Below are 24,785 nucleotides of genomic sequence, written 5' to 3' on the forward strand. Positions count from 1 at the left end.
CACCCACTCCCTCCCTCTTAAAGGGACCACCAACATCAAGCTAAGGGATTCCCAGCATACAGCTGGGTTACGCATTATATTTAAGGCTTCTCCTCCTATATGGAGGTGCCTGAGCTACGTTGTTAGTTTGCCTTGCATGCTTGCTAGTTGTCAGGTTCCCCAGGTCCACCCATTTGCTAGTCTACCCTGTACCATCTGCTCTCACCTGTCTGTGCCCGTCTGTTCATACTTGTCTGTGATCTTCTGACCATCAGCCGGTCCAGATTGCACCTCCCAGTGTCCATCTGTCTAACACCTGCTCCAGACCGAACCTACCACTGCATTTCTGTTCCTCATCTGGTCCCATTTGCAACTGTGGTTCCAGTGTTCCTACAGTGCCTAACTGCATTCTTCATCTCTCCTTTGGGCCGTAGCAGCTTACCAGCTGTAGGAGGTCAGCTGCCATCTTTCTTAGGTCAGCCCTAGATTAGCACATGGTGCCTCTCCTAGTCTCTCCTTGGGTCACAGTTTTAGCCTGCTGCCACTTATCCAAGTAGAGATTTGGTAGGCTGCCTAGTTACCCCTCTCCAGGCTTTCTGAGTGATAACGCACAGTGGTTCCACCACCTTGCCCATTACAGTCTACATCCGCTGGGTTGGCTGTAATGGAGGAGGTGTCAGTTCCCGCTATACTAGTTCTACTCCAATGCAATTGATGTCATTTTGTTGGTGTCTGCCACTAGTTTTTGAAAATCTGTAGACTCCAGGTTGGGTCTCCATCATGTGTGTTGCCTTAAGCAGTAGGCGTTTGAGACTGTCAGGCTTCCATTCCCTTGGAGTCAACTACCCGTGTTACTATCCTTACATTTTTATGACAATAGTTGTCCATGAAACTTGATATTTATGCAACCTGAGTGTGGCTGAGCATGAAAGCAGGTTGAGCTTTTGCATGTGGTATCAGGGCTCAAAGCACAACAGGCCTACACCGATCCCTCACACACCTCATCTTACTTTGACATTTAATTGAAAACTGTAAATGCTGGCCCAGAACCTGATACCTCATGCATGGCTGATTGCTGCCGTGCCATGCTACAATTTGTACTGTGGGTGAATTGAGGCCCTTTGTCTGGTGTCTGTCCCTCATTTGATGTTTTTTGGCAGCTTTCGGGGCCGTTTGAAGGTGTTGTGCATATGTTTGTTTTTGCCTCCCATTGACTTGAATGGCGTTTGGCTATGTTCAGCGAATATTCGAAGAATAAATCAGCGAATATTGCAAATTTGGCAATCGCAATCCAAGCCGAACACTGAAATATTCACTCATCTCTAAACTGTAGTTAGGATTATGTCATCAGAGCTTAGTTAGCGTTTTTTGATTGGCTGCCCTAAAATAATAGAATGCCGAAGGCTTAATAGACTAAATAGATGATGTGATAAACTACTTACTAACAATGCAATAATGATGATGAAATAATAATTATGCTATTTTTCTATAAGCCTGAATGAAAGGTGTCATAAATAATTACAAGCTCCTTTGGATCTTGAAAATTAGAGCCAATCAGCAAATTTAAGCATCATTTTCATTTTCAGCAGAATAAAATTAGTCAGGTTTAGTTTTTTTCATCTCTGAACCAATTTGGCTATAGAACTTTGGGCCCCATCAGCACATACGCCTAAATCATTTTGCAGGGGGATCAGGAATAAGCCCCATTGGGGTCACTGAATGTAATAGAAATCACATTGTGAAAGTACTCTTAGTCTGCAACAATGTTTAGATAGTTGGCATGTGTCAAAGTAACATCCACAGTTATTCTAAGGCCCAAGTTTTCCCAACAGAACATTGTCCAGAGCACATACTGTCAACAGCTTTCTGCAGCAGCAACCCTGCCACCTCGGACTTCCCTGCACCACCGCTGACCCATAAGCAAGCTACCGTAAAAGTGGATTATAAGACCCACCACCATTTTATTTTAAAAAAATATTTTTGGGGGTGCGTCTTATAATCTGGTGCATCTTAAAATCCTCAAAATATGGTATGTAAATATTTATATATTTTACATGTGTAAATACATATATATGTGTATAAATATATATACCGTAGATAAGATAGATAGATATAGAGAGAGATATGTATATCTCTATATATTTATATGTGACATATTTTATTTTTTTATTATCAGTAAAATTATTTGTCCATAATACAAAATAAATTTACTGCTAAAAACATTTAGAACTACCTTCCCAAAATAAAAATACCACAGACCCCAGTGGAACAAATAAGGTTAAAAAATAAGCTAAACATACAATTTTGACTCGGCTCAATCCTTTAACATATTACGCCGTGATGGTCAAATTGTTTCTTAAATATTTTAAGTTTCCTCCTTAGCAAATAAATGATCAGAAATAAATTGAATGTACTAATTTTAAATAGTCAGAATTAAGTTATAATATAACTTATTTGAAATGACATAATGCAAATTTTAACTGATTTCTTTTTTATTTGTGTGGTTCAGCCATTCTAGTACACATGACAAGACAAATGGTATTCTCCAAATATCCAGCTATCACGCATTTCATTGTTTTCAGTAAAATGCGTAGACAGTCTTGCAATGCAGAACATTTGTCTTTATCTGTACAGCACCTGACAGGAGGCATGATTACTTCTGTAAGGGTAACAAAATAAGGAAAAAAATATCCTGTCTGCAGCCTGGGTTATTTATTATAGGTTGAAATGCCCACCTTGTTTAAGAGGCAAAAAATTGTTTAGCCTGTATGAGAAAAGATATTTTTTCCTTCAAGCATTAATATGGTAAACACTGGTAATACCTGCACAATCTGGCTCTCTTCAGCAGTAAGTAGTGATGGAAGGTTTGCAGATATCCATGACTCAGTTAGTGGCTCCCAACCTAAGTCTTTTGCTTCCATATAAATCATGCCACACCTAAACAAATAAAATATCAAGAAAAATACAAATATAGTTTAAAGGGACCTGAACCAATAGTCCTTCAAATATTTTATACAGCTTCTTTAGAAAAGGTCTTTTCACAATCTTCAATGTTTTTTAATCTTATACACAAGAGAGAAAAACAGATTGCTTGCCTCACTTCCACTTTTAAGAATTCCAATTGGAATTTTTCTTTTTTCTATTGTTTGATGGTTGGCTATCCACATGAGAACTATGTCACATGAGCAAACCGACCATTTATGTCACACTATACTGATATCACATCGTTGCAGGGCCCACATCTGATTGGGCCCTTGACTATGCATGCAACATGTAGTTTACCATCACACAGGCATGTAGATAAATACACATATCCTCTGATAACCTTAATGAGGGAAAAGTGAAAAATCCTATAGACTTTAATCATAAATTACACATATACATATCTTAATTAGGTATAAAAGGACCATTAGAGGTTGGAGTTCTGTACCCGACCCGAATCTTAGTCCATAGTTTGGTTCAGATACCAGAACTTGACCCGAACTTTAATCTGAATCTGAACCCCATTAAAAATAATAAAGACCCGAACTTTGGAGATGGAAAATTACCTCTCTCTCCTCTCCCCGACTAGTCCCGGAACTCTGAAATTGAAAATGGACTTCCATGAAAAGTCTGTGTCTAAAGTTTAACTCCAGACACTAAGTGTTAGGGTTCGCTCATCTCCTATTGTGGTACATTTTATTGTTACTACAATCCAGAATATATGGGGGTTTCCTGAAACCATAAAATACCTTTAATATTGCTTCAAATAGCTTCACTATATCTATTCTTGTTCTGAAAGATTGAAACATAGAAGTGTATTTACCTTAAATATAAAAATAAAATGTTAATCTATTTTTTAAACTTTCCTAAATATGATCTATTTGCTTTCAGGCAGCAAAACTAATATTTTAGAATTACCTAATATTCAGTGCTTAAAAGGATGATATTTAAATAGAGTATATAATAAATGGTAATGTAGAAAAGCTGTATACACTGCTTCAGCCTCATTAAATGATGCAGCAAAATGAGAATTATTAAAATTATTTTCTTGTTTTCTACCATTTTTTTTTTAAGAACTTGGTTCTCTTTTCTTTGATATATAACAATAACACCAGCACATTAAAATGTCCACTGGAGCAAATCAATTGATTCAACTCGATGAAGGTTTGCTAATTATAGGATTACTGATCTCATCACATTGTAGGACAGGAAGACAATTTTAATATAAAACATCAATGCACTTAGCAAAGCTTAGATTAGATAATTTATTGGTTATTGGAAAATTGCAGGTGTAGAGTGGACTATAATTGTAAAAAGGCTTCAACCTGCATCTCAATAAATAACATAATCATTTGATATAGCCTTTCATAAGAATATACCAAAAACTATACACATAATATATAAGGTTAAAGAGTTTTTACAGAGTAAGCTTTTAGAAAAACCAAAAATTTCTAGACGTACTGTATAAAATAACAAGCAGAGCTGTTTCTCTGCCTCTCCAGGGCAAGGGCTGCTCCTCTGCCACAGTTCCACTCTTTGGAGATAGTCTACAGCTGTAATGTCACATTGGACAGCATACAAGACCAGTCTACAGCTGTAATGTCACATTGGACAGCATACAAGACCACTGCAGCTAATCACTGTGTTCAATAACTTTGCTCATGCAGACAGTGTGAGTCTCTGAGTTCAGCGATTGGCTGCAGTGGCCACACGCACTTGAGTGTGATGTCAGTGCTGCAACCTATTAACAATGACCTAAGTAAAGTGGCAGGGGCAGCTTTAAAGTTGATGACAGTGAGTAACGGCTGTTTATTATCTTATACAACCACAAGTCTTTGGTTAAACAAAAGTTTATTCCAGACAACAACTCCATAGTATTTCCTTCAATTGTTTTTCAGCCATTTAAAATGTTGGCCAGAATATTGATTCCAAAATTATTTTAAGGACCATAGATATGACTCTCATAATGCATTGTTTAAATAACCCAACTGCTGTAACCAATCACAGGCATAAGTGGTCAGGTGACCAAAGAATGGGACGTCAACACTATCAGCCCCAGCACAGACCCATGAAGCTGTCTGCCTTGGATCCATAGGGGTAACAGCTGGTGAATATGCCTGATTTTATTATGTTGGCTCCATCTCAAAATTTGGATAGTGTCTGGACAACACCTTTAATAAGTGATTGCATTTTGTTAACCACTAGGAAGCTGACAAACTTGAAAACCAAGGGGCAGAAGCTTGTGAGCAGGTTATGAAAAATATGAATTTCAATATAGTTCTATCCAAGTAATTAAGTCAGTGTTGCAGATGATTAATGGATAGGAGTGATGTTATATAGGAAAAATATTGAGGAGCTGCAATACTAAAAGAGAAACTGTCAGCTTGATTTCACCCCCCCTCAATCAAACTGTTTTAATATGCATGTAAATCTTAAAAAGACAAGTCCAACCTTACATTTAGCTAGCCAATACATTCCTCCATTACTGAGACATCTATCTTTGAATCAATATGCAAATTAGGCTGAAGTGCTCTGAACACTAAAAAGCACTTGCCAAGTCTCTATCTTCCCAGCCTTATTTGTCACCTAGAGCAGCCTTCTCCAAAGCACTTCATCTTCAATTGCAAATTGATTTAAACATTGATTCTTTCCTAATGGATGAACTGACTAGCTAGCTTAATGGAAGGATGGCCTTGTCTTTAGCTACTTCCACATATTAACAGATTGGGGAGAGAAATCAAGCTGCTCCCCTTTAACTTGCCATTTCAGCCCTTTCATTCTAAGTATAGTGGTGGTTCTGCCATTGTAGCCTATCGTATCACTTTGGCTGCTAGGAAAATCCCCAGAAACGAAAAACAATACATGATTAAATGGTGCATGCTAATATTATTTTCTTCTATATCTTAGGACACATCCCTAAACAAACATATGCAGATCCATCTGTATCTCATAAACACGATTTGATCCATCACATGCAAATTGATACACGTTTATCTGTATCTATAATATACAGTGCCTTGCAAAAGTTTTCGGCTCCTGGAACTTTTCAACCTTTTCCCACATATCATGCTTTAAACATAAAGATACCAAATGTAAATTTTGGGTGACGAATCAACAACAAGTGGAACACAATTGTGAGTTCAACGAAATGTATTGGTTATTTTAAATTTTTGTGGAAATTCAAAAACTGAAAAGTGGGGCATGCAATATTCAGCTCCTTTACTTTCAGTGCAGCAAACTCATTCCAGAAGTTCATTTCAAGCTATACGTGTGGTCATGTTTTTTTGGTTCTGAATACACTGAATATTTTTATTGTAATAGCAATCTTGATTTTTCTTACCTACTTACTGTAGCTGGAGATGCTTGCTCAAGATCTAGCACCTCAAAAATCATGTTCTGTTGAGGACTCATTTGAATTATTTCTCCACTCATCAGACAGAGCTAAATTGTTGAAAATATAATTAATTCAATACCAATACGTGTCATTCAGCACAATAATTCATATATTAGAGGGTTGGGGGTAATAAGCTTATTAGACCAGAGAACCTGTGGATATAAGTAACTCTTTTGGCAGAATAGGAGAAAAATGCAGACGAAACATAAGTAGGCTGATCACATTAGGCTTCCTGTCTCAACATAAAAAAAAGGTTGAGAAAGAGCGATTCTCTCTCATTATTGGGGACTTAAGACAGGTATAAAAACAATGTTTCACCAATTTAGTATACTTAACCAATGGCAATCTTCTGAATTAATATTGATCACCAATTAAAACAATTTGATTACTAAATATAAAGGCAAAACCACTGGATTTCCAGAGATAAAACCTAAGATACTAAGTAAGTGAAGAAGACAAGCAAATTGCTATTTTACCAGGTATGAATACTAAATTATTAATTATATTGTACTACATGGTCAAAAGAGATTAGATAGTACCCTTTATATAATGTATATTTCTACGTATGTATATATTACAAGAAGAAAATGAATACTAATATCAAAGAAGAAAATAGAAATATGATATGAATATTGAATTACCGTATATAAATAACATTTTTAATACCTTTTTGTTATCATCTAAAACAGTGTTCATGTTCTCGACCCATACAGCATCCACTGGCCCATCAAAAATGCACCATTTTCTACATTTTGTGTTGCATGAAGCATGACTCCGGAAGACACAAGCTAAAACACCTAAAGGAAGAAAAAAATGATTTAATACTTTCCTGTTCATGTCTTAGGCCTCTTTCACACTTCAGTTGTTTGGCGTCAGTCTAAATCCGCTATTTTCCTCAAAAAACGGATCCGTTTTTTTTTTCGACGGATCCGTTTTTTTCCCCATAGACTTGTATTAGCGACGGATTGTGACGGATGGTCGTCCGTTCCATCCGTCATGCGACGGATCCGTCAAAATTTGGCGGACGTCATCTAGACATTGACGGTCATTGCAACGTTTTTTGTCTGCGTTGAAATGGCGGATCGCGACGGATCCGTCGCGTCCGTCATTTCATAGAATGGCCACCTATGGGCGACGGATCCGTCGCGACCGTCATTTCGGCGGATCCGTCGCCCCAATCCGTTTTTTAAATTTTTTTCAATTGCGCATGCTCCAAAAAGTATATACAACCCCCGAGTAACGGATCCGTCAAAAAAACAGATCCGTTACATCCGTTTTTTCAACTATTGTGACATATCCGTCATTATGTCGGAAGTGACTGACGCCAAAAAACTGAAGTGTGAAAGAAGCCTTAGTAATTAGAAATAAGCAGATCAGTTGAAATTCAAATTTGACAAATAGTGTGGATTTGTCAAGGAAATTTGATTTGCAGTGAATTTATTTTCTTTGAATTGAATTTCCCTTATTATGCTCGAGCCTATCAAGACCCCAGAGCATAATAAACATAACATGTTTAAAATAACACAAAACCTCTTACCTCACCACTCATGAGAAATCAAAATCAAATCAGTATTAAGCATGATTACCCTTTGCTTTCAAAATCATCAATGCATCAATGCCTCTAGGTGTACTTACACCCAGTTTTTGAAGCAACTTAGCAGGGAAGTTGTTCCAACCATTGGATACCTCACTACTAATTTTCGATGGATATATTCTTGCAAATATCCTTCTATCTCTTAATGAAATCCAACACAAAATTGATGATGTTGAGATCATGGCTCTGTGGGGCTCATATTATCACTTCCTAGATCCATTCTTCTTTACAATAATGATCATTTTGAATGACATTTGCTGTATGTTTGAAGTCTTTGCTGTAGAATAAATTTTGAGCCAATAAGATGGCTCTCAAATGGAATTACATGATGGATAAGTATCTGCTTGAATTTTTCAGCATTGAGGACACCAAGAAACATACAAAGTTGAGGACCCTAACCAAGGAAAGTTTAGTGTAGTAGGTGAAAGACACATCATACCGAATTCCCTTTGAAATCAGAAGGTGTCCAGCATTTTCATCAGCTCAGAACTGGAAGCAGCCAGGGGAATCCAGCTATATACAACTATTGTATGGAGAAGTCTGGCCAAAAGTGGCCTTTATGGAAGAATTGTGTCAAAAAATTAAACCTTTGGCAGGGAAACAGGGCCAAATGACTCAACTATGCATAAAAACATGGTATGCAGAAATATTGGCAGCATGTGTTCTTTATTGAGGATTCATATTTGGAAATATTTGGCTGCAACAGAAGGGAATTTGTGGTAACAGGGCTGAAACAGTTTAGTAATTATTGTATTCAGATAACAGTGAAGCATGGTGTAGGTTCCTTGCAAGTTTGAGGCTACATTTCAGCAAATGGAGTTGGGAATTTGGTCAAGATTAATAGTGTCTACAATGTAGACGGTGTATACAGTGTATAAGAAAGACATAACTGAACTAGAGCGGGTGCAGAGAAGAGCGACCAATGTAATTAGAGAACTGGGGGGTCTGCAATACCAAGACAGGTTACACCAGGCTAAGGGGTGATCTTATGTTAATGTATAAATACATATGAGGACAGAACAAAGACCTTTCTAATGATCTTTTTACTCTTAGACCTGAGATGGGAACAAGGGGGCATCCTCTACATCTGGAGGAAAGAAGGTTTAATCACAATAACAGATGCGGATTCTTTACTGTAAGAGCAGTGAGACTATGGAACTCTCTGCCATATGATTTTGTAATGAGTGATTCATTACTAAAATTTAAGAGGGGTCTGGATGCCTTTCTTGAAAAGTATAATGAATTGATACAGGTTATATACACTAATTTCCTTGATCCAGGAAACTAGTGTGATTGACTGGAGTCGGGAAGGAATTTTTTTTCCCCAACGTGGAGCTTACTGTTTGCCTCATGGGATTTTGCCTTCCTCTGGATCAACATATTAGGGCATGTTAGATTAGGATATGGGTTGAACTAGATGGACTTAAAGTCTTCCTTCAACCTTAAAAACTGTTACTTTGTTACTATATAATGCTAAGAAATGCAGGCTGATAGTTATTCATCATGCAATACCATCAATCATTTGATTAGCTCTAAATTTATTCTTCAGCTGGGCAATAACTTCAAACATAGAGCCAATGTCATTAAGAACTATGTTTAGCGGCAATAAGAACAAAGAGTCCTGGAAGTGTTGATATGGCACCACAGAGCCCTGATCTCAGCTGGAAGGATAGGCCAACAGTTCCTTTGCATATGGCGGCCTTAGAGTGTGCCAGCTATAGTGACCTGCTCAAAAGTCAGCAACATTTAGGTGGCAAAAATACACTATTTAATTCCTATCATGCCACTTTGCATTAATACCTGAAAAGCACCTGAAGGGTTAACAAACTACCTGACAGCAGTTTTCAGTATGTCAGGAGGTGTTGTTTTAAAAATGGTATCACTTTGGTTTTTTTTCCAATATATAGTACCCCCAAAGTCACTTCAAACCTGTATAGGTCCCTAAACATTTTTTTTGCAAATTTCCATGAAAAAAATGAAAAATTACTGCTACATTGTTAAACCTCCTAAAATGCTAACAAAATAAAATAACATTTTACTAATTGTGCTGATGTAAAGCAGGTATGTGGGAAATGTTATTTATTAATGTATTTCTGTGGTATGACTATCTGAATTAAAGGGATAAGCATTCAAATTATGAAGATTGCTAATTTTTGTACATTTTTGTAAAATTTCTGATATTTTTTATAAACACAAAATATGTCAACCTAAATTTACCACTATCATAAAGTATAATGTGTCACAAAAAAACAATCGCAAAATCACTGGAATTTGTCAAATCATTCCAGAGTTATTACTGCATAAAATGACACTGGTCAGATTTTTAAAATTTGGCTCTGTCAATAAGGGGTTAAGACAATAGGCCCATTAACAACAGCAAGCTTTCTAGCAATGAGTCCAGGTGGAACACACTTAAATATTGCAGAATAAAACCAAGGAGAATAATAAAAATGAAATCAACAAAACCAGTATTAAGATAAATCACAAATAGCGATGAGTGTTATGACCCCAATGGCGAGGGTCTCAGAGATATCAGCAAGTCTGCGAAGTACAAAAATCCAGCTCATAGGGCAGTGGTAACTGGGTTGACCATATATCTACTCCTAACGCCAACACTAGAAGTAGCCGGGGAACATGCCTACATTGGTCGCTAGATGTCTCGCGCCAGCCGGAGGACTAACTACCCCTAGAAGAGGAAAACAAAGACCTCTCTTGCCTCCAGAGAATAGACCCCAATAGTTGGATACAAGCCCCCCACAAATAATAACGGTGAGGTAAGAGGAAATGACAAACACAGAGATGAACTAGGTTTAGCAAAGAGAGGCCCACTCACTAATAGCAGAATGTAGTAAGATAACTTATATGGTCAACAAAAACCCTAACAAAAATCCACACTGGAGATTCAAGAACCCCCGAACCGTCTAACGGCCCGGGGGGAGAACTCCAGCCTCCCTAGAGCTTCCAGCAAGGATAGGATACAGATTATGTACAAGCTGGATAAAAATGCAAAACAAAAACAATAGCAAAAAGCAAGAAAGCAGACTTAGCTTAATCAAGCAGGAACCAGGATCAGTAGACAAGAGCACTACAGATTAGCTCTGATATCAACGTTGCCAGGCATTGAACTGAAGGTCCAGGGAGCTAATATAGCAACACCCCTGACCTAACAACCCAGGTGAGCATACAAGGGATGATAGACATACCCAGAGTAAAAACACTAGTAGCCACTAGAGGGAGCCAAAAGGTAAATTCACAACAGTACCCCCCCCTTAGTGAGGGGTCACCGAACCCTCACCAAGACCACCAGGGCGATCAGGATGAGTGGCGTGAAAGGCGCGAACCAAATTGGCCGCATGCACATCAGAGGCGACCACCCAGGAATTATCCTCCTGACCATAGCCCTTCCACTTGACCAGGTACTGAAGCCTCCGCCTGGAGGGATGAGAATCTAAGATCTTCTCCACCACGTACTCCAACTCGCCCTCAACCAACACCGGAGCAGGAGGCTCAGCAGAAGAAACCACAGGCACAACGTACCGCCGCAACAAGGACCTATGAAATACGTTGTGAATGGCAAACGACACCGGAAGATCCAGGCGAAAGGATACAGGATTAAGGATCTCCAATATCTTGTAAGGACCAATGAATCGAGGCTTAAATTTGGGAGAGGAGACCTTCATAGGAACAAATCGAGAAGACAGCCATACCAAATCCCCAACACGAAGTCGGGGACCCACACCGCGGCGGCGATTGGCAAAACGCTGAGCCTTCTCCTGTGACAACTTCAAGTTGTCCACCACATGATTCCAGATCCGCTGCAACCTATCCACCACAGAATCCACTCCAGGACAGTCAGAAGGCTCCACATGTCCCGAGGAAAAACGAGGATGGAAACCGGAGTTGCAGAAAAATGGCGAAACCAAGGTGGCAGAACTAGCCCGATTATTAAGGGCAAATTCAGCCAACGGCAAGAAGGTCACCCAATCATCCTGATCAGAAGAGACAAAACACCTCAAATACGCCTCCAGAGTCTGATTAGTTCGTTCCGTTTGTCCGTTAGTCTGTGGATGAAAAGCGGACGAAAACGACAAATCAATGCCCATCCTACCACAAAAGGATCGCCAGAACCTGGAAACAAACTGGGATCCTCTGTCCGACACAATATTCTCAGGAATGCCGTGCAAACGAACCACGTTCTGGAAGAACACAGGAACCAGATCAGCAGAGGAAGGCAGCTTAGGCAAAGGAACCAGATGGACCATCTTGGAGAAACGATCACATATCACCCAGATGACAGACATGCCTTTAGACACCGGGAGATCCGAAATGAAATCCATAGAGATGTGTGTCCAAGGTCTCTTCGGGACAGGCAAGGGCAAGAGCAACCCGCTGGCACGAGAACAGCAAGGCTTAGCTCGAGCACAAGTACCGCAGGACTGCACAAATGACCGCACATCCCTTGACAAGGAAGGCCACCAAAAGGACCTGGCCACCAGATCTCTGGTGCCAAAAATTCCCGGGTGCCCTGCCAACACTGAGGAATGAACCTCGGAAATGACTCTGCTGGTCCATTTAGCAGGCACAAACAATCTGTCAGGTGGACAAGAGTCAGGCCTACCAGCCTGAAATCTCTGCAACACACGTCGCAGATCTGGAGAAATCGCTGACAAGATAACTCCTTCCTTAAGAATACCCTCAGGTTCAGCGACTCCAGGAGCATCAGGCACAAAGCTCCTGGACAGAGCATCGGCCTTCACATTCTTAGAACCTGGTAAATACGAGACCACAAAGTCAAAACGGGAGAAAAACAATGACCAGCGGGCCTGTCTAGGATTCAGGCGTTTAGCAGACTCGAGATACATCAAATTTTTGTGATCAGTCAAGACCACCACCCGATGCTTAGCACCCTCGAGCCAATGACGCCACTCCTCAAATGCCCACTTCATGGCCAATAACTCCCGATTGCCCACATCATAATTTCGCTCTGCCGGCGAAAACTTCCTAGAGAAAAAGGCACAAGGTCTCATAGTAGAGCAACCAGGGCCTCTCTGCGACAAAACGGCCCCTGCCCCAATCTCCGAAGCATCCACCTCAACCTGAAAGGGAAGTGAGACGTCAGGCTGGCACAAAACAGGCGCCGAAGTAAACCGGCGTTTCAACTCCTGGAAAGCCTCCACGGCAGCAGGAGCCCAGTTAGCTACATCAGAGCCTTTCTTGGTCATATCCGTCAGCGGTTTAACAACGCTAGAGAAATTTGCAATAAAACGACGGTAGAAGTTAGCAAAACCCAAGAACTTCTGAAGACTCTTAACTGACGAGGGTTGAGTCCAATCATGAATAGCTCGGACCTTGACTGGATCCATCTCCACAGCAGAAGGGGAAAAAATGAACCCCAAAAAGGGAACCTTCTGTACACCAAAGAGACACTTTGAGCCTTTTACAAACAAAGAATTTTCACGCAAAATCTCAAAAACCATCCTGACCTGCTCCACATGCGAGTCCCAATCATCAGAAAAAACCAGAATATCATCCAGATAAACAATCAAAAATTTATCCAGATACTTCCGGAAAATGTCATGCATGAAGGACTGAAAAACTGAAGGTGCATTAGAGAGCCCAAATGGCATCACCAAGTACTCAAAATGACCTTCGGGCGTATTGAATGCGGGTTTCCATTCATCGCCCTGCCTAATGCGCACAAGGTTGTACGCACCACGAAGGTCTATCTTGGTGAACCACTTGGCACCTTTAATCCGGGCAAACAAATCTGACAACAACGGCAAAGGATACTGAAATTTGACAGTGATCTTATTTAAAAGCCGATAGTCAATACAAGGCCTCAAAGATCCGTCCTTCTTGGCCACAAAAAAGAATCCCGCACCAAGAGGGGAAGAAGAAGGACGGATATGCCCCTTCTCAAGAGACTCCTTGATATATGAACGCATCGCGGTATGTTCAGGTACCGACAGATTAAACAGTCTCCCCTTAGGAAACTTGCTGCCAGGGATCAAATCTATTGCACAGTCACATTTCCTATGAGGAGGCAGTGCACTGGACTTAGACTCGCTGAAGACATCCTGATAATCAGACAAATACGCCGGAACTTCCGAAGGCGTAGAAGAAGCAATAGACAAGGGCAGGGAATCTCCATGAATTCCATGGCAGCCCCAACTTGACACTGACATAGCCTTCCAGTCCAAGACTGGATTATGGGTCTGTAACCATGGCAAACCCAAAACAACCAAATCATGCATTTTATGCAGAACAAGAAAACGTATTACCTCCCGATGTTCGGGAGTCATGCACATGGTAACCTGGGTCCAAAACTGCGGTTTATTTTTTGCCAATGGCGTAGAATCAATACCCCTAAGAGGGATAGGATTTTCCAATGGCTCAAGAACAAATCCGCAGCGCTTGGCAAATGACAGATCCATAAGGCTCAGGGCAGCACCTGAGTCCACAAACGCCATGACAGGATACGATGACAGTGAGCAAATCAAAGTTACAGATAGAATAAATTTAGGTTGCAAATTACCAATGACGACCGGACTAACAACCTTAGTAAGACGTTTAGAGCATGCTGAGATAACATGTGTAGAATCACCACAGTAGTAACACAAGCCATTCTGGCGTCTATGAATTTTCCGCTCATTTCTAGTCAGGATTCTATCACATTGCATTAATTCAGGTGCCTGTTCAGACAACACCATGAGGGATTTTGCGGTTTTGCGCTCCCGCAACCGCCGGTCGATTTGAATGGCCAAGGCCATAGAATCATTCAGACCTGTGGGAATGGGAAAACCCACCATCACATTCTTAATGGCTTCAGAAAGACCATTTCTAAAATTTGCAGCCAATGCACACTCGTTCCACTGGGTCAGCACGGACCATTTCCGAAATTTTTGGCAATACACTTCAGCCTCGTCCTGGCCCTGAGACATAGCCAGCAAGGCTTTTTCTGCCTGAATCTCAAGATTGGGTTCCTCATAAAGCAAACCGAGCGCCAGAAAAAACGCATCAATATCAGCCAATGCCGGATCTCCTGGCGCCAGCGAGAAAGCCCAATCCTGAGGGTCGCCCCGTAAAAAAGAAATAACAATTTTCACTTGCTGAGCGGAGTCTCCAGAGGAACAGGGTCTCAGGGACAAAAACAATTTACAATTATTCCTGAAATTTCTAAACTTAAATCGGTCTCCGGAAAACAGTTCAGGAATCGGTATCTTAGGTTCTGACATAGGATTTCTGGTAACATAATCTTGTATGCCCTGCACACGAGCAGCAAGCTGGTCCACACTTGTAATCAAGGTCTGGACATTCATGTCTGCAGCAATCACAAGCCACTCAGAGGTAAAGGGGAAAAGAAAAAAAAATGAGAGAGAGAAAAAAAAAACTCAGAACTTTCTTTCTTATAATCCCGCTTCTGCAATGCATTTAACATTTAATACTGGCCTGGCAAACTGTTATGACCCCAATGGCGAGGGTCTCAGAGATATCAGCAAGTCTGCGAAGTACAAAAATCCAGCTCATAGGGCAGTGGTAACTGGGTTGACCATATATCTACTCCTAACGCCAACACTAGAAGTAGCCGGGGAACATGCCTACGTTGGTCGCTAGATGTCTCGCGCCAGCCGGAGGACTAACTACCCCTAGAAGAGGAAAACAAAGACGTCTCTTGCCTCCAGAGAATAGACCCCAATAGTTGGATACAAGCCCCCCACAAATAATAACGGTGAGGTAAGAGGAAATGACAAACACAGAGATGAACTAGGTTTAGCAAAGAGAGGCCCACTCACTAATAGCAGAATGTAGTAAGATAACTTATATGGTCAACAAAAACCCTAACAAAAATCCACACTGGAGATTCAAGAACCCCCGAACCGTCTAACGGCCTGGGGGGAGAACTCCAGCCTCCCTAGAGCTTCCAGCAAGGATAGGATACAGATTATGTACAAGCTGGATAAAAATGCAAAACAAAAACAATAGCAAAAAGCAAGAAAGCAGACTTAGCTTAATCAAGCAGGAACCAGGATCAGTAGACAAGAGCACTACAGATTAGCTCTGATATCAACGTTGCCAGGCATTGAACTGAAGGTCCAGGGAGCTAATATAGCAACACCCCTGACCTAACGACCCAGGTGAGCATACAAGGGATGATAGACATACCCAGAGTAAAAACACTAGTAGCCACTAGAGGGAGCCAAAAGGTAAATTCACAACAGTACCCCCCCCTTAGTGAGGGGTCACCGAACCCTCACCAAGACCACCAGGGCAATCAGGATGAGCGGCGTGAAAGGCGCGAACCAAATCGGCCGCATGCACATCAGAGGCGACCACCCAGGAATTATCCTCCTGACCATAGCCCTTCCACTTGACCAGGTACTGAAGCCTCCGCCTGGAGGGACGAGAATCTAAGATCTTCTCCACCACGTACTCCAACTCGCCCTCAACCAACACCGGAGCAGGAGGCTCAGCAGAAGAAACCACAGGCACAACGTACCGCCGCAACAAGGACCTATGAAATACGTTGTGAATGGCAAACGACACCGGAAGATCCAGGCGAAAGGATACAGGATTAAGGATCTCCAATATCTTGTAAGGACCAATGAATCGAGGCTTAAATTTGGGAGAGGAGACCTTCATAGGAACAAATCGAGAAGACAGCCATACCAAATCCCCAACACGAAGTCGGGGACCCACACCGCGGCGGCGATTGGCAAAACGCTGAGCCTTCTCCTGTGACAACTTCAAGTTGTCCACCACATGATTCCAGATCCGCTGCAACCTATCCACCACAGAATCCACTCCAGGACAGTCAGAAGGCTCCACATGTCCCGAGGAAAAACGAGGATGGAAACCGGAGTTGCAGAAAAATGGCGAAACCAAGGTGGCAGAACTAGCCCGATTATTAAGGGCAAATTCAGCCAACGGCAAGAAGGTCACCCAATCATCCTGATCAGAAGAGACAAAACACCTCAAATACGCCTCCAGAGTCTGATTAGTTCGTTCCGTTTGTCCGTTAGTCTGTGGATGAAAAGCGGACGAAAACGACAAATCAATGCCCATCCTACCACAAAAGGATCGCCAGAACCTGGAAACAAACTGGGATCCTCTGTCCGACACAATATTCTCAGGAATGCCGTGCAAACGAACCACGTTCTGGAAGAACACAGGAACCAGATCAGCAGAGGAAGGCAGCTTAGGCAAAGGAACCAGATGGACCATCTTGGAGAAACGATCACATATCACCCAGATGACAGACATGCCTTTAGACACCGGGAGATCCGAAATGAAATCCATAGAGATGTGTGTCCAAGGTCTCTTCGGGACAGGCAAGGGCAAGAGCAACCCGCTGGCACGAGAACAGCAAGGCTTAGCTCGAGCACAAGTACCGCAGGACTGCACAAATGACCGCACATCCCTTGACAAGGAAGGCCACCAAAAGGACCTGGCCACCAGATCTCTGGTGCCAAAAATTCCCGGGTGCCCTGCCAACACTGAGGAATGAACCTCGGAAATGACTCTGCTGGTCCATTTAGCAGGCACAAACAATCTGTCAGGTGGACAAGAGTCAGGCCTACCAGCCTGAAATCTCTGCAACACACGTCGCAGATCTGGAGAAATCGCTGACAAGATAACTCCTTCCTTAAGAATACCCTCAGGTTCAGCGACTCCAGGAGCATCAGGCACAAAGCTCCTGGACAGAGCATCGGCCTTCACATTCTTAGAACCTGGTAAATACGAGACCACAAAGTCAAAACGGGAGAAAAACAATGACCAGCGGGCCTGTCTAGGATTCAGGCGTTTAGCAGACTCGAGATACATCAAATTTTTGTGATCAGTCAAGACCACCACCCGATGCTTAGCACCCTCGAGCCAATGACGCCACTCCTCAAATGCCCACTTCATGGCCAATAACTCCCGATTGCCCACATCATAATTTCGCTCTGCCGGCGAAAACTTCCTAGAGAAAAAGGCACAAGGTCTCATAGTAGAGCAACCAGGGCCTCTCTGCGACAAAACGGCCCCTGCCCCAATCTCCGAAGCATCCACCTCAACCTGAAAGGGAAGTGAGACGTCAGGCTGGCACAAAACAGGCGCCGAAGTAAACCGGCGTTTCAACTCCTGGAAAGCCTCCACGGCAGCAGGAGCCCAGTTAGCTACATCAGAGCCTTTCTTGGTCATATCCGTCAGCGGTTTAACAACGCTAGAGAAATTTGCGATAAAACGACGGTAGAAGTTAGCAAAACCCAAGAACTTCTGAAGACTCTTAACTGACGAGGGTTGAGTCCAATCATGAATAGCTCGGACCTTGACTGGATCCATCTCCACAGCAGAAGGGGAAAAAATGAACCCCAAAAAGGGAACCTTCTGTACACCAAAGAGACACTTTGAGCCTTTTACAAACAAAGAATTTTCACGTAAAATCTCAAAAACCATCCTGACCTGCTCCACATGCGAGTCCCAATCATCAGAAAAAACCAGAATATCATCCAGATAAACAATCAAAAATTTATCCAGATACTTCCGGAAAATGTCATGCATGAAGGACTGAAAAACTGAAGGTGCATTAGAGAGCCCAAATGGCATCACCAAGTACTCAAAATGACCTTCGGGCGTATTGAATGCGGGTTTCCATTCATCGCCCTGCCTAATGCGCACAAGGTTGTACGCACCACGAAGGTCTATCTTGGTGAACCACTTGGCACCTTTAATCCGGGCAAACAAATCTGACAACAACGGCAAAGGATACTGAAATTTGACAGTGATCTTATTTAAAAGCCGATAGTCAATACAAGGCCTCAAAGATCCGTCCTTCTTGGCCACAAAAAAGAATCCCGCACCAAGAGGGGAAGAAGAAGGACGGATATGCCCCTTCTCAAGAGACTCCTTGATATATGAACGCATCGCGGTATGTTCAGGTACCGACAGATTAAACAGTCTCCCCTTAGGAAACTTACTGCCAGGGATCAAATCTATTGCACAGTCACATTCCCTATGAGGAGGCAGTGCACTGGACTTAGACTCGCTGAAGACATCCTGATAATCAGACAAATACGCCGGAACTTCCGAAGGCGTAGAAGAAGCAATAGACAAGGGCAGGGAATCTCCATGAATTCCATGGCAGCCCCAACTTGACACTGACATAGCCTTCCAGTCCAAGACTGGATTATGGGTCTGTAACCATGGCAAACCCAAAACAACCAAATCATGCATTTTATGCAGAACAAGAAAACGTATTACCTCCCGATGTTCGGGAGTCATGCACATGGTAACCTGGGTCCAAAACTGCGGTTTATTTTTTGCCAATGGCGTAGAATCAATACCCCTAAGAGGGATAGGATTTTCCAATGGCTCAAGAACAAATCCGCAGCGCTTGGCAAATGACAGATCCATAAGGCTCAGGGCAGCACCTGAGTCCACAAACGCCATGACAGGATACGATGACAGTGAGCAAATCAAAGTTACAGATAGAATAAATTTAGGTTGCAAATTACCAATGACGACCGGACTAACAACCTTAGTAAGACGTTTAGAGCATGCTGAGATAACATGTGTAGAATCACCACAGTAGTAACACAAGCCATTCTGGCGTCTATGAATTTTCCGCTCATTTCTAGTCAGGATTCTATCACATTGCATTAATTCAGGTGCCTGTTCAGACAACACCATGAGGGATTTTGTGGTTTTGCGCTCCCGCAACCGCCGGTCGATTTGAATGGCCAAGGCCATAGAATCATTCAGACCTGTGGGAATGGGAAAACCCACCATCACATTCTTAATGGCTTCAGAAAGACCATTTCTAAAATTTGCAGCCAATGCACACTCGTTCCACTGGGTCAGCACGGACCATTTCCGAAATTTTTGGCAATACACTTCAGCCTCGTCCTGGCCCTGAGACATAGCCAGCAAGGCTTTTTCTGCCTGAATCTCAAGATTGGGTTCCTCATAAAGCAAACCGAGCGCCAGAAAAAACGCATCAATATCAGCCAATGCCGGATCTCCTGGCGCCAGCGAGAAAGCCCAATCCTGAGGGTCGCCCCGTAAAAAAGAAATAACAATTTTCACTTGCTGAGCGGAGTCTCCAGAGGAACAGGGTCTCAGGGACAAAAACAATTTACAATTATTCCTGAAATTTCTAAACTTAAATCGGTCTCCGGAAAACAGTTCAGGAATCGGTATCTTAGGTTCTGACATAGGATTTCTGGTAACATAATCTTGTATGCCCTGCACACGAGCAGCAAGCTGGTCCACACTTGTAATCAAGGTCTGGACATTCATGTCTGCAGCAATCACAAGCCACTCAGAGGTAAAGGGGAAAAGAAAAAAAAATGAGAGAGAGAAAAAAAACTCAGAACTTTCTTTCTTATAATCCCGCTTCTGCAATGCATTTAACATTTAATACTGGCCCGGCAAACTGTTATGACCCCAATGGCGAGGGTCTCAGAGATATCAGCAAGTCTGCGAAGTACAAAAATCCAGCTCATAGGGCAGTGGTAACTGGGTTGACCATATATCTACTCCTAACGCCAACACTAGAAGTAGCCGGGGAACATGCCTACGTTGGTCGCTAGATGTCTCGTGCCAGCCGGAGGACTAACTACCCCTAGAAGAGGAAAACAAAGACCTCTCTTGCCTCCAGAGAATAGACCCCAATAGTTGGATACAAGCCCCCCACAAATAATAACGGTGAGGTAAGAGGAAATGACAAACACAGAGATGAACTAGGTTTAGCAAAGAGAGGCCCACTCACTAATAGCAGAATGTAGTAAGATAACTTATATGGTCAACAAAAACCCTAACAAAAATCCACACTGGAGATTCAAGAACCCCCGAACCGTCTAACGGCCCGGGGGGAGAACTCCAGCCTCCCTAGAGCTTCCAGCAAGGATAGGATACAGATTATGTACAAGCTGGATAAAAATGCAAAACAAAAACAATAGCAAAAAGCAAGAAAGCAGACTTAGTTTAATCAAGCAGGAACCAGGATCAGTAGACAAGAGCACTACAGATTAGCTCTGATATCAACGTTGCCAGGCATTGAACTGAAGGTCCAGGGAGCTAATATAGCAACACCCCTGACCTAACGACCCAGGTGAGCATACAAGGGATGATAGACATACCCAGAGTAAAAACACTAGTAGCCACTATAGGGAGCCAAAAGGTAAATTCACAACAGATGAGCAAACCCAGACTTAAAAGTTCAACAATGGTATCAAATCTTTAGTGTCTGGTGCTAAATGGGAAGAGAGAGAGATTTTTTTCTATTTCCTAGATCCAAAGTTTGGGTCTTTATTGTTTTCCATTGGGTTCGAGTTCTGGTTCAAGTTCAGGTACAGATCTGGTACTCAAACCGAACTTTGGAATAAATTTTGGGCCGAGTACCAAAACCTAAACTTCCACAGGTCCGCTCATCCCTAATCACAAATATGCTTTATTTTCTTATTATATAACTAAATTAAACCCACAGCAATTTACTCATTTCAAATAATTAGCCATTTATGAAAAAATATACTATATATACACTCACTGGCCACTTTATTAGGTACACCTGTCCAACTTCTTGTTAACACTTAATTTCTAATCAGCCAATCACATGGCGGCAACTCAGTGCATTTAGGCATGTAGACATGGTCAAGACAATCTCCTGCAGTTCAAACCAAGCATCAGTATGGGGAAGAAAGGTGATTTGAGTGCCTTTGAACGTGACATGGTTGTTGGTGCCAGAAGGGCTGGTCTGAGTATTTCAGAAACTGCTGATCTACTGGGATTTTCACGCACAACCATCTCTAGGGTTTACAGAGAATGGTCCGAAAAAGAAAAAAAATCCAGTGAGCGGCAGTTCTGTGGGCGGAAATGCCTTGTTGATGCCAGAGGTCAGAGGAGAATGGGCAGACTGGTTCGAGCTGATAGAAAGGCAACAGTGACTCAAATCGCCACCCGTTACAACCAAGGTAGGCCTAAGAGCATCTCTGAACGCACAGTGCGTCGAACTTTGAGGCAGATGGGCTACAGCAGCAGAAGACCACACCGGGTACCACTCCTTTCAGCTAAGAACAGGAAACTGAGGCTACAATTTGCACAAGCTCATCGAAATTGGACAGTAGAAGATTGGAAAAACGTTGCTTGGTCTGATGAGTCTCGATTTCTGCTGCGACATTCAGATGGTAGGGTCAGAATTTGGCGTAAACAACATGAAAGCATGGATCCATCCTGCCTTGTATCAACGGTTCAGGGATGTGCAGCCGACAAATCTGCGGCAACTGTGTGATGCCATCATGTCAATATGGACCAAAATCTCTGAGGAATGCTTCCAGCACCTTGTTGAATCTATGCCACGAAGAATTGAGGCAGTTCTGAAGGCAAAAGGGGGTCCAACCCGTTACTAGCATGGTGTACCTAATAAAGTGGCCAGTGAGTGTATATATATTTTTATATAATACACATATAGAAATATGTACTATAACATTTTGAATTCATATGCAATGTAACAATACTCAAGGACCATATTTTTATTATAGGCAGAAGTTTCAACTTATGATTTCCCCAACATGTCTTTTTGATAAGCCAATAAATTCTAATCTTTTGGCTAATCTGTGTGCCCCAAGAATATAATCTTTAGGAAACTACCATTCATACATTGAGTCCTTAACTTGTCCTTCATAGTTTTGCTCAAATTTCAGATTCTATTTTTATTGTGTCTTAAAATAATACAAAATTGCATTTGAGAAGCTTAGTACTTTTCGCAGAGGCACTTAAATTTCATTATTTTTGACAGTAGAATTACAAAATCTCTGGAACAAAAATGTGCTCTTTTATTGCATCACTCTGGCCTGAAGCCTCTGAGTTTATCACAAGAGCAAGATATGCATTGCCTCTCTATGATAAGGGTTATCAGTTCCCAGCAAATATAAACAGATATGTCCCAGCCTGGCATCTGTCAGACACTCATGAATAGTAGGACAATTTACATTTAATTCTCTTTGTCTGTATTCTCCTGTGCATGCATATGAAAGAATGGATTGAACAATTACTATTTGATATTTTCTATTATTCACAGTTAAAACAATGCATGTAATAGTTGCTTTGTTTTAAAGACATACAGACCCACATCACTGCACACATAAATAGGAAGGCAACATGATCAGTCTTTTTGTGTGTGTTTACACTCCATGAAATGGAGATATGGGTTGACAGGTAAAGAAAAAATAGTGGACCTGTCTTTCACAAAACCATAATAGTGTCTTACAAACATCACAATAACTGTAGTTGCCTAATTGACTGTTAAACATTCAAAGTAAAATATGTAATTATTTTTCTCTACCCTCAAAAGTAGCAAAGGCAACATCTATCTTCATTTTGTGTGTCTAAAAAGGTTATTTAGTTTTGTGGATTACACAATTGTCATAATACATAAAAAAATTAAAGACCATGCAGTGGAAAAAAAACTTACTTCAGGCAAATACAAACTGTAGTTATAGGGGATTCATTCACAGGTAACTTGTAGGAGCAGTACTTAAGTGTACTTTCATTTTTTTCAAAGTGTATATAAAATGCTTTGAAACACTGTCATTAGAGAAAATCATCCATCAAGACCTCTTTTGCTCAGCAAGGTTGTGTGCAAGATGTCTGATTGCACTGTTAGTCTCTATGATTCTGTATAGGTAGTGTATGCCACAATATGATACTTCCATGTGGCTCTGTAGTCTCTAAAAGGAGCAATGGTTCTTTTTTTAATAGCCCCAAAATATACATCAGTTGTGCTAAACATTAAAAAGTATACTGCCAAATGAGATTCAAACCTATCCAAATGTCAAACTAAAGCTTCCTTTTGGTTTACAACTTTATAATAGAACACTATGAGTGTGTTAAAACACCAATAAATATTCAATAAAAGTTGGTCAAACAGAATATGACAGTGAAATAAGGATTGGGTAGTTAGAATTCAATATTCTAAACCTTTTTTTCAGCATTGAATTGAGTTGATGATATATACTGCTTCTAAACAACTTTGAGTCAAATGTCCTGAGATTCACAAATCCAGAGAAATTCAAATAGGAAATTTGGTAGCAGATATTGTGACAGATAAAAATTAAGAAAAATAGGCATTCTAAAACTCTACTAAACATTATAGAGCATCAGACTTCAGGCTCATCCCAACGTCTTCTTTTTTGTGTAGATCCGGCCCTTCTCGGTTAAGGACCTCGGAACAGCAAGCGTGGCAGTCTGTATTCATAAAATTCTTAGTCGCACCGATACTTCTTGGTAAGGACCCTGGAAACAAAGTGTCCATGTCCATTTTATCAATAGGGCACTTAGGCCAAGACAGCAGTAGACTTTCATTGAAACACAGGCCAGGAGCGTACAGTCTCTGTTGCTAAGGATCCCAAAACCCTCCAAGAGTACCAGTGTCTGCTATTTCAGCAGAATAGGCACAATAGGTGCAATAAAAAGGAAAACAATGGTGTAAAGGAGCGCAGCTGGTTCAAGACATTTTGGCCCCAAAGGAAAGCAGGAAAAAGTCCTTAAAAACTTCCTCTGGGCATTATCAACAGCACCCAACTACAACTCTTAGTGATTAAGAAAGAATGAACATTGAGTCACAAACTTCTTCTCTCTTCAAGGCCTTACCCAGGACTTCCTTCTCTCTTCCATAAAGATGGCCAGGCAGTAGGGAATTGTGACATCTTCCATCTCCAAGGCTGATCGGGAAATTTAACTGGGCCAGGGTCCTCCTCCCCTGTCGTCACACTCCCACAGCCCACCTGAATAGGGCCATAACTGGTGACCCTAAACCTTTGGACCACCTTACCTGCTGCGGCCCAGTTGTCTTCACCG

General features: G+C 41.7%; 1 protein-coding gene across 1 annotated transcript in view; it reads right to left on the reverse strand.

The window, feature by feature from the left end:
• The window catches only part of LOC143775062 (dynein axonemal heavy chain 3-like), a 2,972,411-nt gene that overhangs the window by 1,463,182 nt on the left and 1,484,444 nt on the right, over nt 1-24,785 (reverse strand). The window contains exons 38-40 of the mRNA XM_077262897.1: nt 7,022-7,152; nt 6,302-6,402; nt 2,802-2,916 (exon numbers count right to left, since the gene is read on the reverse strand). Coding sequence (XP_077119012.1) covers nt 2,802-2,916; nt 6,302-6,402; nt 7,022-7,152 — 347 coding nt within the window. The remainder of the gene's footprint in view (nt 1-2,801; nt 2,917-6,301; nt 6,403-7,021; nt 7,153-24,785) is intronic.

Source organism: Ranitomeya variabilis, chromosome 5, assembly GCF_051348905.1.
Source record: "Ranitomeya variabilis isolate aRanVar5 chromosome 5, aRanVar5.hap1, whole genome shotgun sequence".
NCBI classification, from domain to species: Eukaryota; Metazoa; Chordata; class Amphibia; order Anura; family Dendrobatidae; genus Ranitomeya; species Ranitomeya variabilis.